We start from the raw sequence: 16,767 nt of genomic DNA, 5'->3' as shown, positions 1-16,767 counted from the left end.
TTTGAAAGAAGCTGATTGGCATGCACTTCTCTGGCCCAATCACATTATTTCTTCCCATACTATTGTGAGGCACTTAGGGTATCCCATTGGCTGGAATATTACCCCGCAACAACAGCTCAAATGGGTGCTTCAAAAGATCAACAAGAAGCTGGAATACTGGCATCTATCCACTTGGCCTCTACACGTTCGACTTCAGATAGTCCAATCCATCGTTATGGCATATGTGCAATTTTATTTGCCTCTTCTTTCCTGGTCTCATAAGCATTTGGATTCCTATATGTCCCAGGCCATGGAGATATTTTGGAAAAGCAAATCTCACAAAAAGGCTTTGCGGCTACTTCCAATGCAGTCTGTTTGTTCACCTAAGACTCGTGGGGGGCTGAATATTCTCAATCTTCAGTTTCATATGTTGGCAAGAAAGAGTACTATGATTGCTGATTTTTTTCAGCAAAAACAGCCATGGGCCATAATGTTAGCAGCCATGTGTGGAAACATGACGTCCCATACATATGGACACTGGATTACGGATCACTGGGAAGCAGTCATGACCACATTTCAGGGGAAAATTCCTGGTTGTCCTCTTTCTACTGCTTTCATTCATGATTGGAAGAGAATTCTCTCTTATGCCAAATGGACAGGTGTTTCTTCTCATCATGGCAATTCCTTTCGCTTGGAAAGCATCCATTGGAGCAAGGTGTTTGAATCGCCCCTCGCTTTACAGGCACCTATTAAAGCGTATAATCTAATGAAATTGGGCATAAGATCGGTTGGAGATGTAGTGGATCAACAAGGTTACATGCTATCATTTCCACAAGCTTGCAGGACATTCCCTTTGGGTCTACATCACAGATCCATTTGGAGAATACTTACAACTATGTTGCAGCCATTTGCTCCTGTTCCTCCATTGTTTGCACAGGACAGATTATTGGACTGGAATCTGATCCCTCCATCCCTTGCTATCTGTTCGCTTTCAATGCACAATTTGACCTCCTCGATGGTCTACAGATTTCTTCTTCCATCGCCATGGATTGATAAGCATGCCAACACTCTTTGGAATTTGGATAGGCCTTTATCCTGGTGGCAATCACGACTCAAGAAAATTTGGAAAGCCAAATTGCCATTGAAACAGAGGCTTTTCTTCTGGAGATGTATAGTGGGAGCTTTTTCCATAGGGGTGAAATTGGCAGCACATCGCATTGCTTCCCCTTCCTGCCCCCGTTGCTCTCATCACCGTGAGACAGTTCCTCATCTATTATGGTCTTGCTCGCATTCCCGGATATTGATCACTCATGTCTCTCATTTGCTGCGGCTTCGGTTTCCCTCCATCAGACTCGGGAAACTCTTCTGGATGTTTGGATGCTTCTCATCTCAGATGTCTCCATTCCTCCTTTTCTTTCACTGGACTCGCTTTTGGGTACTATGGACCATTTTGACACAGAGATTGCATTCTAGGATGGGACAACAGTTTCCTCAGGCATATGCTTTCTTCAAAATGTCCCTCAAGCAATCTCTATATGATAGTTATGTTGCGAGGGACTTAGATGCTACTAGCCTTGAAGTGTTTTCTGACTGTTTTTGAGTTCTCTCATTAGGCTCTATCTCGGAGTCTAATGTCATGTACATTGATCTCATGTTAATAATATAGTTACTAGTTTTACACCAAAAAAAAAGTGTGTGTGTGTGTGTGTGTGTGTGTGTGTGTGTGATTGGAAGCACTAAGTGTGTATGTTTTTGCGGTGTGTGTGTGGTGCGCTTGCAGAGAGCAGCCTCTGTGGTGTCCCACCTCTACTCCCCCTGGGCCTTCAGACACCCTCCAGCCAGCCTACCCTGCAGACTCGACCTCAGCTTGAGCCCTTCTTGTGGGTTGTGCTCTTGATACAAAGGGATGAGTCAGAGATGTCTCTTGAACAATACATTCTATCTATCCTTGCTTTCTTCTGGAGGGGGCCCGATTGGTTGTTAGTCCAGGTGAAGGAAGTCTCTGCAAAGATGTCAATGAGTACCGTAGAATCTTTGAGGGCAGTCCAGGAAGAAAGTTCCCTGCCTCTTAGCGTGTTCCCTATACCATTCTATCTGTCTCCACGGGATTCTATCATGTTAAAGTCACCTAGTGAGATATAATTATTTTGAAGGATCTTTCCCTCCCAAAGAAGAGCTCATTCTCTCGTGGCATTAGGGGCGTAGATGGAGAAAATCTGACACCACAGAAGAGGATGAGAAAAGTCAACAACAATCACGAAGGACTCAATAACTGTACCAATAGTCCTAACGAACTATAACTAGGCCTACAAGACACACACCAAGGAATAAGTGGTACCTATGGATAGCCCATAGAATGGCCTACAAACCCCTCTCCATGGTATGGGCTGAAGTCTCTTCGACATGGCTCAGGATACCTAAATATCTAATGTCATGATTGCACATGTTCATCCTGTAGGGATATAGTAACCAATGATTGTCCACAGTACAACAGACCAAGTTACAAAAGATACTAAGTTTAAAGCTTGCAGAAAAGCTTCAAACCTAGGTCGAGGTAGAGCCTTCCTAAAAAGATCTCTCAAGTTGTCTTCCGTGGGAACATAAGACAATTGAATATCACCTGCTGATAATCACTCTCTGACATAGTGATAGTGAACCGCTTTGTGCGAGCATGGAAAATAGGATTCTCAACAACAAAAGCACTCTGACTATCAGTGAAGATGACGGTAGGAGCAGTCTGACATGCATAAAGATCTCCAAGTAGATTCCAAAGCCAAACACACTCCACTGTAGCTGTAAAGGCTGCTCTAAACTCAGCTTCACAGCTAGAAGTAGAAACTATACTCTGCTTCTTGCTGAACCAAGAAACGCATGAAGTACCAAGCATGAAACAATTGCCACTATGTGACACACGAGTGTCCGAAAAACCAGCCCAATCACTATCAGTGAATCCATGCATAACAAGTGAAGTATCACCCCATAAAGTAGGCCTAAATGCTGAGTGCCTTTAAGATATCTGAAGACACGCTTCACGACATGCCAATGGTGCGTAGATGGGCTATGCATATATATGCTCAGCTGTGAGACAGCATACTGTAGATTAGGCCTCGTATGGCGTAAGTAAATCAAACAACAAACTGTTTGCTGATAGAGAGTGACATCACATGTATTGCTACCATCCTCAGACGAGAAGTGAAAACCACGCTCTAATGGTGTGGATACCGGCTTGCAATCCTCAAACTGAAATCGCTGCAAAAGCTGTCCAATGTACTTGGATTGTGCATCCCACCACAACTTGTTAGGCAAATGTTTGCCTTTCAACATGCACCTGGCTATCTCCATCATTGATCTATTCTTCATTCAGCCATGGGATTCTATTGAGGAGTATCAGGTCCCGTGCATGAATAATGTATGCCACGTGAAGCCAAGAAAACAGCAAACTCCTTTGACATATATTCACCCCCCCTGTCTGTATTAAGGTGAGCAATGTGCAGCCCACTCTGATTCTCAGCCAAGGCAATAAACTGCTTAAAGTAGGAAGAAACTTCAGATTTGGATTTCAAGGCAAAAATCCAAGTGCACCTTGTGGACTGGTATAGGCTCAGCACTCCCCAGATCAGAATCTTTGGAATCTGCATATCTTGTAGTCTCCTGATCATGCGGGACTGCGGAACAGTGTCAAAGGTCTTCCGAAAGTCTACAAAACAAGCGTAGACTTTCTGGCGTCTCGACCTCACCTCCTCAATGATAGCCCTCAAAGGTGAAGATGTGGTCTAGAGTGGAGTGCTGTCTCCGAAAACCAACCTGCCCTAGAGCACGCTGCCCATGTGCCTTTGTATGGCTGTTCATCTCTCTCTCCAATATCGATCCATAGATCTTGGCCAGCGTGTGGCCAATCATGAGAGTGCGATAGTTTCCAATATCCATGGGGTCGCCCGCCTTGTGTATCGGTACTATGGTGGTGGTACTCCATGAGGTGGGAAGCCGTGACATATGGCATGGTTGAACATCTGTGCTAGTACCGGAGCCAAAACCTCCTGTCCATGATCAAAATGCTCAGTCTGTAGTCCCTCATGGCCATGTGCTCTCAAGTTATGAAGCCGGCTGAGTGCAGTCCGCACATTCTGTGCAGTGAACAAGTGGCAAGTGGTGTTTTTACTGATTTTTTTGCTCTTTGGACTGTCCACCACCTAAGGGCTGCCCATATCAAGTCTTTCTTGATTTGAATCTTGATTTTTGCAGGTCAGAGCTAGTTGGAGCAGAGGTATAGGGCTGGAGTCGAGGCATGAGGGGCCTAGAGCAGCGTTGAGCTTAAACAGTAGGTACAGGGGGGGGCCTAGTAGCCTGTGCGGCCTGCGCAGGCCCTTGTCGCATGCATTGCACTATAGCTGACAGAAGGCAAGGGTGGCTTGATAAAGAGGAGTAGCAGATGGTGGGGGGGCCGCAACAGGTGGCAGGGGTGGCCCGATGGCCTGTTACCAGACGCGCAGCAGCAGGGAGCCCATGCGAGGGCTGGGAGGCAGCCCACGGAGGCTGAGATTGGTCACACAGGCCCAATGGCCTGTTACCAACTGCGCAACAGCAGGGAGCCCACACGGGGGGGCTAGGAGGCAGCCCACGGGGGCCGAGGTTGATCGCGCATGGGTAGCAAGCAACCCGCGGGGGCCTAGAGGGGCTGAGGGAGGGAAGGGGCTGAGCGGGAGAGGCTGAGCGGAGGGGAGGCTGAGACTCTGGAAACCCCGAGAGAGAGAGAGAGAGAGAGAGAGAGAGAGAGAGAGAGTCTATTAATGTCCACGGGAGACCAACAGGTCTATAGGACAGCAAAAAACCATCTAGTACATCTGCTTCAAAAAACCATCTAGTACATCTGCTTTAGGGAGGGCACATGGCAGCTCCCAGGGAGTGCAAAAGCAACCCCAATTATTTAGAATACCTACATCATAGTCTGAAAAAGTAATCAGCCATACATCAGTTTAAGATTGAGAGTCTTTTGCTTTGGATTTAAACCCTTTGACTAGTGCTATGCTTTCACGATAAACTGCCCATTTTCCATCCTTCCTAGCAGCCCTGACTTTAGCTAATTCCGTTGCCTTGTTCTTCAATTGAGCTCGTGTAAGTTCCTCAGCTATCCATATCTTGGTCCCTTTCAACTTGTAAGATTGTCGAAGAAGCTTGATCCGTAAATCTCACGACTTAAGTGTAAGAATAGCATGTCCTTTGGAGTGCTAAATATTGGTTGCCCCATCATCATCATCATCATCATCAACAACCACCTTCCATTCAATATTAGGCATGGCTGCTTTGACATGTGCTAAAGTTTCATTGAAAGAGTCATCATCTTTGAACCATCCTTCAGGGAGCCCCCCCACTCTAATCTTCAATGCATTATCACGTCTGGCTTCGTGTTTTTTGATCTCCTCTTGGATATCAGTCTTGTTTGCCTTTGTGTGAAACTCCTCAATTACTTCTTTCTTGATTTATAGTACTTCAATATGGAGAGAAGTAGAAGTAGAAGTAGAATTTATCAGCGTCCTCGAGGGGCCAAAAATGACCCATGGGACCCGTCTCGATACAATGCAAAAGAGTCTCCTCAAGGAGAGGGGTCAAGAGTGTATGAGTTCCTGACGATAGGTAAAAAGACGAGTTGACAAAAGATCCCAATGCTACCGGAGAGGCAGTGGAGAGAACTGATGTCAACTGAGCGGAGTCCCCCAGTATCTGCTAGTAGTCCTCCCTGATATGTGCATATCGGGGGCACTATAGGGCTACATGTGCCTCCGTCTCAACTGTCTGCATGTCACAAAGGGTACAGACTCTAGCATGTCTAGGCTGGTGTATCCAAGCTCCCTGCTCAATGGCAAATGTATGAGATCTGGTACGGAACCTGGCAATGTTTCTACAATAAAGAAGGGGGATAGGTGTGCTAATATAAGACTGAGCATGAGTCTCTATGGAAATGTATGTAGACCAACATGTGGGATTTATGTTGTCTTGGTAATATTCCAGCTTTACCCTCTTTTCACTTGTCAACTAGTAATTCCGCAAAGTGCTCAGTAAAGATAATTGAAACTCTTGCATGTTGACCTTTTCAAGCGGCATGATCAAATATGCTTCCACTCTTCATCTACTGAACCATTTTCTTATGTCGGTTGCCCATCCTGTGCAGATGACCTTACTTTTGTAGTTCTTTTGAAGCTTTGTGCTGGCATTCCATGCTTTATGAGGCAGCCTATCAGGTTGCATTTGCTGCACCTCTATTAGGTATTGCATAACTCTGATCAATGCATGAAATTCAATCGGTCTCCTTCCTGTTTCCAACAGAAGTATTGAGTATGGAGTAGTGGGTTTGACACCAAGGTGTCTCCTTAGGAAAGCTTTTTGCATTTTCTCAATATCATTCCATGTAGAGGCTGAAATGCTGCCTCCCCATACTTCCACTCCATATAATACTGTCTGCACTACATATGCATCAAACAATATATTTCGAATTTTCCAGTTTCTAGTGTCGGTGTGCCTGCAATCATTCTCAAGCTGGTAGTACTTCCCCCAACCAGTGTCCATCCTTCTATGTATACATTGCCACCATCTAGGATCTGCCGGGATATCAACCCCTAAGTATTTGAAGGTGCTGACATACTCAATGATCTGTCCATCAAAGGTGATCTCAGGGGGATGTTCTGGCTGATTGGTACAGGCTGCCATCATCTTTGTTTTTCTGACATTTACTTGCAGCCCGCTTTCCCTACAAAAAGTCTTAAGCACTTGTAAAAGTTTGTGCATAGATTCCGGATCGTATGCAAAAAGAACAACATCATCTGCGTATAACAACAATAGCACTGTCCAAAGCCCCAATTGCGGTCCTTGCAACCCTTTCTCTACTGCAAATTCATTGATGAGTTCCTCTAGTTGGTCAATGCATATTCCGAACAAGGTAGGCGATAGAGGGAAGCCTTGCTTCACTCCCACATTGCTCTCAAATACATCAAACATACCTTGTGTTTGTTTGAGTCGGCATAATACCTTTTCATAGATGCGAGAGATGCCTACCCTTAAGGCCAAAGGGACTCCTATTTCTTGCATTCTCTTCCATAATCCTCCTCTTGGAACTGTGTCAAATGCTTTCTTGAAATCCACAAAACAACAAAATAGAGTGCATCCTCTCAGTCTGCATTCATCCATGAGGACCCTTAAGGTGATAAGGTGGTCGGCTGTCCAGTGCTCCTTGCGAAAGCCTGCCTGTCTAGTGGCTCTTTTCTGTGCCTCTTCTGCCCATGAGCTGATTTTCATTTCAAGCACTGTCTGAGCTCTCGAGTCACAGGCTCCAAGTCACGATCATGTCGAGGCCTCGTCTCGTGGGGGTCCGCCGAAAGAACTCCGTGATAGAGCTCTAACAGGGATCAGCCGAGGAAGAAGTCTGTTCCTGTCTCCGTGCTCAGAGTATTCTCTCACAATGTCTAAGTACCTCATGAATGAAACCTGCCAAACACTGCTGGTCTGGGTGGAAGAGGAAACGGGCCAAAATCCCATAGCTATCTCTAAAGAGGCAGTAGAAACACCCTTGGATCTCATAGTAAACAGGACACCTGAAGATGAAATGCTCCTTTGTCTCAACCTCCTGCATGTCACATAGTGTGCATATGCGCCTCTCCCTGAGTAACCGCTCTGCTCTGTCGCTCTCAATATGAAGTCTGTGTGAAGAGACCCGGAACTGTCCAAGAGAGATTCTCATCAAGTGGGGTAGGTGGCTCTGTGTTTATCCTGGTGGATCAATGAAACCCTCCGCTGTGATATGTAAGAAGTGATCTCTGTAGAAGCCCAACTTCACTGGAAGATCACTCGGGCCCAACCAAGTCCGGAATGTGTGTAGCTGTAGTAGATCCTCACGGATAACCTGATTGACCTCATGTGATAGGAGGGAAGAAAGGAGGCAGTCTATCCATGTGGAGCCCTAGTCCTTCAAACCATCTCTCTGTGCATGCATACCAGCACCTCTGATCCCTCACTGTTGCAAGTGCCATAGAAGAGGATAGAGATATCCATGGTAGCCTGCTACGCCCCGATGTGTAATCCCCATATTCCCTGACTCTCGGTACAGATATGTGATGACCTGATATTCCGTCAGCAGCAAGGATTCTGGTGCTACTTCATGGGGAGAATGCAAAGGGTCAGCCCCTAGAGGGAGAGATGCTACAGTGAAGTCAGTGATGCGAGATGTGAAGGCACGGGACCCCATGATGTTATCAACAACGCCGGAGCCTCCCCCATGTGGAAGGAATGTGAAACCACCTGAAGCGGGCCATCTGTCAAGACCATTATAGATCATGAGATCATGTATCCTCCCGAGGTCTAATGGGGCCTGCCCATAAGGATAGAATGGACCTCACCTGTGAGCCGAAACCCATAGCATACCTGCCTCCTCAAGGTCAATGTCTGGCAGTAGAGTGTAATCATCTCTGAAGTCGAGGAGTGGTACCTGACGGGCCTTTGTCCTCGTATTTAACTAGGAGAGGAATCGGGACAAAACCCAAAAAAAGAGGCAGTAGAAACGCCCTCGGATCTCATAGTAAACAAGACTCGTGAAGATGAAGTAGTCCCGTGCAAGAGTTCGAACCTCTCATAACACAAATGGGTCATTACCATGGTAGAATCAAGAGCAAACGCATCTGCATCTGCAAGTGCATCATCATCCAAACACCTGTCATATGCATCAAGTCTATAAAGACCTCTAGTCAATGTGCCAGTCAAGACCATGGTAAAGGCATGTGTAGCATCATACACTGCACACCTAACACCTCAAAAAGAACCTGATAGCCACATGTAGCTATGGCTGAAATAGAAATGAGGTTCGTCCAAATGCCTGGAACATAAAGCACATTCTCTAGAGTGACAATACTACCACAAGCTTTCACAGTATATGATGCATTATTGGCACATGTGACACTGCCCCCCTAAGATGTATGCTCTAATGAGCTGAATAACTTCCTATAGGAGGTGATGTGCTTGCTAGCACCACTATCAAAAAACCAGGCATCATGAACATCTGAAACTGCCAAGCAAGCATCATGAACATCGGGATTACAATGACATGTAACCAAGAAAGCCCAATGCTGGCCTTGTGCAAAATTAGCTGACTCATGTCGATCTTCTACACTACAAGACCAGACTCTTTCTTCTTCATTTCAATCCGCTTCTTGCATTCAAAAATCTCATGTCCAGGTTTCCTCCAATAGTTACATCCCTTCTTTTAATTATCCCCTGAAGAAGAGGCACCATGTAAATGATCAGCATGTGAATGAGGAGGTTTACCAACTGAAACCTTGCCTTTGCCTATGTTTTTATGCTGGGTAGCAGAGGCTTGATCACTAGCCATAGAAGCATTGTGATTTGCACGACTTTGCTCCTCCTGAAGAAGAGCAACCAGCTAGTCAAATGAGAAATGGTTGGCACTACCACCTGCAACCAACCGCAATGTAGCAAAGCCTTGATAAGAATCAGGTAACCCATCAAGGGTATTAGAAACAAGCTGAGAATCAGGTATAATCTCATCAATATTGGCCAATTGCTCTTTCAAATCCTTCACATTAGTGAGATAGGCATCCATGTTACCACCCTCTTCAAGCTTCAAGTCCTTCAACAGCTTGCGAAGATAGGCAACCCTCGCCTCATTCCGCACCTGATACAAGGATGCAAGTTGATCCTATGCTTGCTTAGTTGTCTAGCAAGACAGGATATGAGGGATAATAACCCGTTTCACTAAAAGAGCAATCAAGGCATGTACTTTGGCATCACGACCATTCCAGTGAATCTGCTCCTGTGTAGGAGGCAAAGTACCTGCAATAGTAGCTGCAGGTGCTCTAGAAGTAGCATTAGAACCATCACCTGAAGAAGCACCACAGGGTAGTTGTAGCACCAGAAGTGACAATACGTATAGGCCTGGCCTCTGAACCTGAAACAATATGCAATAAATTCTTGGCAACCAAAACATGCCCCATCATGTATGACCACATGGAATAATTGGTGCCATCAAGCTTGTCATCAGCCCCAAGCATTCCAAAAAGGTCATCTTTGTTGCTAGCCATTGATTCATATAGAAAAGTGTAGCAGCAGGGCTCAAATTCCTGTGGAAAAAGTCTCCCAAACATGCTGTAGCAAGCGCCAAACTGCTCCAAAAGCTGGCACACTTCACGAGGCAGCACCAAACTGCTCCGACCTGAAGAGAAATGCAGAAAAAACAGCTTCAAATGATTGGAAGACACTTTGAGGCAGAGCGAACTGCTTTAAAAGCCTGCTGCAGTTTTCGTGCAGGTCCGTACACAGTCGTACAGGTCCGCACAGTCATAAATGTTAGGTCCCGTACAGTCGTAAATGCAATGTACAGCCTTCAATGCTTCTGTCAATCGTCCGCACAGCTTTTATGAGCCTGTCAGCCGTCCGTACAACCTGTACGGACAGTACAGCTCACACGTGTGGAACCACTTGCAGAAAAAGGGTCCGTACAGATCTGCAGCAGGGTCCAAATGCTCCGAAATCAAGTTATCTATGCAGCAGGAGCTCCTGGAAGAAGTTTCTGGCGCCAAAAAAGCTTGGAGAAGCCATGAATGCTCACGTATGGAAGGAGCCTTAGGAAATCAACCGACCAGTAGGAAAAGCAGCAGTAATGCAAGAAAACGGGCCTCCAACAGCACCGGGGTGGCTGGAAATGGTTGTGGGGTAGAGCCTTGAGCTGCTCTAATACCACTATTGGCTGTGGCAGACAATCGAAGCTCAGAAATGAGTGATAGAAGAGAAAAATCGAGCTGCTTTATTGAAAATGCTGCTACAATGAGTGGAGGCTCAAGAGGGAGCCAATATAACAAAAACCTAGGGCTAAGTGCCCTAGCTAGACTAAGTGTCCGAACTAACCTAGGTCGCACATGTACTAACTGTACCAATAGTCCTTACTGACTATAACTAGGCCTACAAGGCACATACCAAGGAATAAGTGGCACCTATGGATAGCCCATAGAATGGCCTACAACACACGGTTCATATTCAGCACATACTATTTTGGTGATTTACTTTTCCGATCTCCCCCATTTTCCTTAGGGGTGTGAATATAAAAGAGGCAAGTACAAGGGGAAACGATAGTAATCTTCAAGTGAATAAAATATGAGTATATGATCAAATTAACTGGAACACAAAGCAGATGCATGTTTAGCAGAGGGAAAAACTGCAAATCAAATTCATCGCATAAGTCATGGGAAAATTGCAACCTCATTAAAGATAGCCTGCTCCATTTGGCATGCCATTGTCCGAGCCCAAATTAACGTGTATAAAGCAAGAGCATCTTCCTCCAATATAGTGCGTAATTGCGCTAATCAACACAAACAACCGACAACATTAGAACCTTTGCTTTAAAACTACAGACTCCCAAAAAAATCAAAAAACAGGAAACAGAAACAGAAACATTGAATAGACATGTCTCTACAAGTCATACAAATAACAACTCAACCACCATCGGAAAAAGGTAAATAGGAACTCAATACTAGTTATTAAATGTTGCCAAAACATTAGAGCCTTTGCTTCAAAACTTTCAGTCTCCAAAAGAAACAAAGGAAACAGGAAACATTCACAGAAACCCTCTAAAAGCCCTGCAAAAACGAACTCAACAATCATCACATCAACGAACAACATGGATGCAAGATAAATGAGAGAATAGAAAACATAAACAGGCCTCGTTCAAAGTCACAGAGCTACCAGACAAGCTACTAGACAAGCCTCTTTCAAACTCAGGCAGCTACCACATGGCATGCAAGAGCTAATAACTCAGCCAGTCAACCACAAGGAACAAGACTGATGATGGCATAGGACAAGGACACCCCGCGAAGCGAACAATGACCTTAGTCCTGGACACCAACAAGTCTTCCGCCATATGAAGACCTCTAATGCTGTAGAAATGAGCTGATGTCACACTGTATAAGTAGAGATGCGCTGGTTTATTAGCGTATATTCTTCCGAAAAAGCTATGTCTATTCCTAAACATACACTATCAACACAAATGCATAATGTAGGTGCAGGTCACAACTACGATGATGTATGCAGAAATCAAAATGTGTGTTCTTGTCACTTCTCAAATGTATGAGCAAACTCAACCATGACAAACGCTAGCATTCAAAGACTTCATGTGTCCAGCATAGTTCCTATCATGTCCTGACATGTAGCCTAAATCAAATGTCAGCCATGAGTAGTCTAAGCTCCATGTGGGATAAACTAGGTTCACTAGACCAGGGACACAGCCGACAGGTGTGACTGTGACACTTGTCCGACACAAAGACACACAGGAAACCACAAAGTACAATGGACCACGCATACTAACTGACATCACTGCTCTATCATGGATTTCATGCCTCTGCAGCCCCATCTACCACCAAAGCCTCTCTTTGCCCAGAACCTCTTGCTGATTCTCATCCACCTGATGGACTTAGTCCCTCAGACAGTATACAGAGGACCCCACAATGACACATCACCACAGTTCCCAACCTTTCCATGGGCTCAAACAACTTCATACTAGTGTTTATGTTTATGTTTTATTTGTCTTGACTGCAAATGCCCGTTTAGAGTCTCCACCCATTCAGCTCATTGTATCTAGCTTTTTCAAACTAATAGACCCTTCGGTCTTTAGAAGACTTTAATAAACTTTATTTCTTTCTCTCCTTTGGCCATCTTGATCCATTCTCACTCTCTTCTTTTGCTGTTTTTTGCTACAGGTTAATTGCAGAATTTTATGGTGGGGAGGACACAAGGCCCGTCACACCCTTCATGCCTCCCTGCCTTGAGAGGGCACCAGGAGGGGGACTTCCAAGGGGGAGAGATTGGACTGGAGGGGGAAAAGGCATGCAGAGGGATAGGTGAGTCACATACCCAATGCTAGGGGGGGCCCGAGAACGGGAGAGGCTGAGAAAGGAACGTCTAAGCAGGTGCAGATAAAGGGGGATCCACACCTTATAACAACCATGAGCTTGAGCGGGGGAGGCTCCGTGTAGCTAGCTGGGTGCAGCTAAGTACCACTCCACTACCCTAGACGGGCAATCCTCTGTCCCCAGCCACACCTAGCTAGGTGCATGGTGCCTCCCTTGCAGAAGCTCAGATGTTGAGAATGCTATAACTTCCATAAGAGAAAATGTTCCAAAAGTCCCTGGAGTCAGTTCTACGAGCTACGCTAGGGAGACACCGAGACCGTGAATCATTATGCCAATAAGTTCACTCAGGTGTTTATACAGTTGCAGTTGGAGAACAGTCAGAAGCTAAGCAAATTTCTCCATGGGCTGCGTACAAACATCCAGAGGTATGTCAGAAGTTTCAGGCTACGGGATTGTGAGTGTGCATAAAGATGGTAATGTCATATCGAAGGCGAAAGAATCACACTGAAGGTGATTGGTTACATTGTAGGTCGCATGGCCACACTTATGTGACAAAGCTATACTGCAGATAGCATGCATGGTGATCAGCCATGATAAGAGGTAGCCCTGAACTGTAAATAACCATGTGCATACGATTTATAGAAAATAACTGGCAAGGGTGTGAAGTCGTTACAAGAACACACACAAAGAAACTCATACTTGGATATCTTATTTCCTTTCATTTCATTTATTCAGGTGCATATGTTTACAAGCCACATGTAGTCGAGAAAAAGTAAAGGTTTTTGACAAGACAAAGAAATGTGTCCTCATACGATGCCTACAAGGATATGTAGACTAGAGATGCACCGCAATCTTCTTACATGAGGTCACAAGACTCATGTCTATACTCATGAGATCAAGTGGGAGTAGGTTCTAGATAGAGGGAGATATAGAATTCTTCATGGGAGGCGCCAGATGTTCAAACTGAAACCTCGAATTTCCAGCACGCTAGGAGGCTTCAAACGGTCTCTAGCACCCAAGCCATTTAGGGTACCGTCATTGCAACTTTTTGATGACAGGCTACATCATGCAGCTCACAAATATAGCCTCTAGGGAACAGTTGAGGATCCCATTAGTGAATCTTGGACTTCTTAGAGCGACATTAGAACTTCCAACGGGACTTCGATCAGCCCATATGGAGCTCATACTACTAATGACCAACACGTGAGAGAATTGAATTAGGTAGAAGATACTCCAAGGAATATTTTCTTTCATGTTGGCCCTCATTCTTGGAGCACGCTTAGTTTTCCCATGGGACTTTTTGTGGTCCAACATGCTTTTCTTGCCTTCTGCATAGGTCTCTCTCTCTCTCTCTCTCTCTCTCTCTCTCTCTCTCTCTCTCTCTCCCTCCCCCCCTACCACGATATACGCTTTGATCGCGATCACTCACCTACTTACTCTGGCCCTCTGTACATACTTCTCGCATATATTGACTTTATACCCCTATTAGAGGATCGCGTTGCCCTAGTCACTCGCTCACTACACGAGGCTACTCTTCACGCCTTCCCCCACACCACCCGCTCCACCTGCCCACCACCACCTAGGACTGTACCCTATAATAGCTGCTATGATGATGACTGTAAGGCTTTACGCCGTTAGCTCACATTCAAAACAAAAAATAGCCTTCCAAGCGAACCAGAGACGCTACGCGAGTACCGTTGTCTGGTACGTAGGAAGAAACTTGACTTCATGCGTCGGAACAAGGAGTAGCTACTAAACATTCTGTTCAGTAACAACTCTAAGGACTTCTGGCGGATATTTATAAGGGACACTCCCACCCACCACTCATTGACACTCAACTGTGGTTTGATTATGCACGCACGCTCTATGATATCCCAAATCAATCGGCCCCTAACCTATCACATATGCCACGCCCCACGTCTTGCACCCTCTTCACAAGGCGGGGATAGTAAAGGATGCCGTAATGAAACTTCATAATGGCCGAGCGAAGGATCATGAGGGACTATGCACTGAGTTCATTGCGTATGGGATTAACCTCCTAGCCCCGATCTTAGCCAAGCTATTTAATAAAGATGTTTGCTTGGGGTTTCCACGCACCTGGACCATCGACACTATCTCACCTATCCACAAGGCAGGGGATCCCATGAACCCGAACAACTACAGGACCATTATGATTGGACATGTAATGTCCAAGATTTATGCATCAGTACTTGATTCTGAGGTCAACAGATTTGCGCAATGTCGAGGACTCAGAGCAGCAGGACAGGCCATCAGTTTCAAGCAGGATCATGGAACCATGGACCATATTCTCGCGCTCAAATGTATCATTGAGGAGGCGAGGGCACGGAAGCAAAGGGTTTACTGTTGCTTTGTGGATTTTCGCAGACAGTTGACACCGTTCCGAGAGCCCGCCTCATACGATGCCTACAAGATTTGGGTTGCGACCAGGAGATCATCTGGGCTGTCATGGCACTTTATGAGCGAGTTTCAGCCAGGGTCCGAACAAGATCTGGATGGACAAACGAGATCGTGAGCACTATCGGGGTTAAACAAGGGTGCCCATTATCACCTACCTTGTTTGGCCTCTACATCGACAAGCTCGAGACAGTGATGCAAGCACAGGGTGCGGTAGGTTGCTCCCTCGCGGGCACGCTGATGCGGATATTACTCTACGTAGATGACGTGGCTCTCTTGTCCTCCTCAGCAGAGGGGCTCCAGAGACACCTTGACGCACTACAGTCCTTTTGCGAGTCTCATGATTTGAAGGTCAACTTGGATAAAACCAAGGTTATGATCTTCAATACATCTTGAGCCACCATGCGCAATGAGCATTTCACATTTGATGGGTCCCCTGTTGAGGTAGTTTCATCATACACTTATCTTGGGGTCATCTTTTCCGCACCCATCTTCACCACGAGACCTGCAATGCGTGCACGCCTGAGCAGAGGATATGCTTCATTGGCTAGGCTAGAGAGACAGTGCTTCCGCTCTCACTTTCAAGATCCACGGACCAAAGGGTTGCTTTTGGACTCCTTGGTCCGCCCAACAGGGATGTATGGCAGTCCATGTTGGGGGCCAGACTCGTCGGATACAGAGTGGGCTAGCGTGGAGAACTACAAAATCTCATGTTATCACGGATGATCCATGGTAAGCCATCCATCCCTCACCAGATCATTCAAGCGGAGTTTGGGTCACCCCCATTACAGCTAGATAATACATTTCAGGTCATTACATATCTGTACCGAGTCAGGGAGTATGGGGATTACACATCCGGGCGTAGCAGGATACTATGGCTAGCATTGTCCACTTCTATGGCACTTGCAGCAGGGGGGACCAGAGGTGCTGGTATGCACGCACAGAGAGATGGTTTGAAGGACTAGGGATTCACATGGACAAACTGCCTCCTTTGTAGTATAGCATGGATGCTCCTTTATCTCCCCTCCTATCACACAAGGTCAATCAGGTTATCCGTGAGGATCTACTACAGCTACACACATTCCGGACTTGGTTGGGCCCGAGTGATCTTCCAATGAAGCTTGGCTTCTACAGAGATCACTTCTTACATATCACAGCAGAGGATTTCATTGATCCACCAGGATACACACAGAGTCACCTACCCCACTCGATGAGGATCTCTCTTGGGCAGTTCCGAATCTCTTCACACAAACTTCGTATTGAGAGCGGCACAGCAGAGCCGTTACCCAAGGAGAGGCGCATATGCACACTATGTGACATGCAGGAGGTTGAGACAGAGGAGCATTTCATCTTCAAGTGTCCTGTTTACTATGAGATCCGAGGGCGTTTCTACTGCCTCTTCAGAGATATTTGGCCCGTTTCCTCTCCTATCCAGAGCAACGATGTTTGCTGGTTTCATTCATGAGGTGCTCAA

At 45.9% G+C, this 16,767-nt stretch overlaps 1 protein-coding gene across 1 annotated transcript in view; it reads right to left on the bottom strand.

Annotated features, from left to right (window-relative positions):
* LOC147880262 (DNA topoisomerase, type IA, core) overlaps positions 1–16,767 on the bottom strand; it is a 174,351-nt gene that overhangs the window by 86,444 nt on the left and 71,140 nt on the right. The window contains exon 7 of the mRNA XM_087370687.1: positions 11,232–11,332. Coding sequence (XP_087226813.1) covers positions 11,232–11,332 — 101 coding nt within the window. The remainder of the gene's footprint in view (positions 1–11,231; positions 11,333–16,767) is intronic.

Source organism: Dipteris shenzhenensis, chromosome 32, assembly GCF_047967505.1.
Source record: "Dipteris shenzhenensis isolate YYH24624 ecotype China chromosome 32, Dip_SZ_1.0, whole genome shotgun sequence".
Classification (NCBI taxonomy): domain Eukaryota; kingdom Viridiplantae; phylum Streptophyta; class Polypodiopsida; order Gleicheniales; family Dipteridaceae; genus Dipteris; species Dipteris shenzhenensis.
The sequence above is the reverse complement of the archived record's forward strand: the minus strand, read 5'-3'. Positions and strand labels throughout refer to the sequence as shown.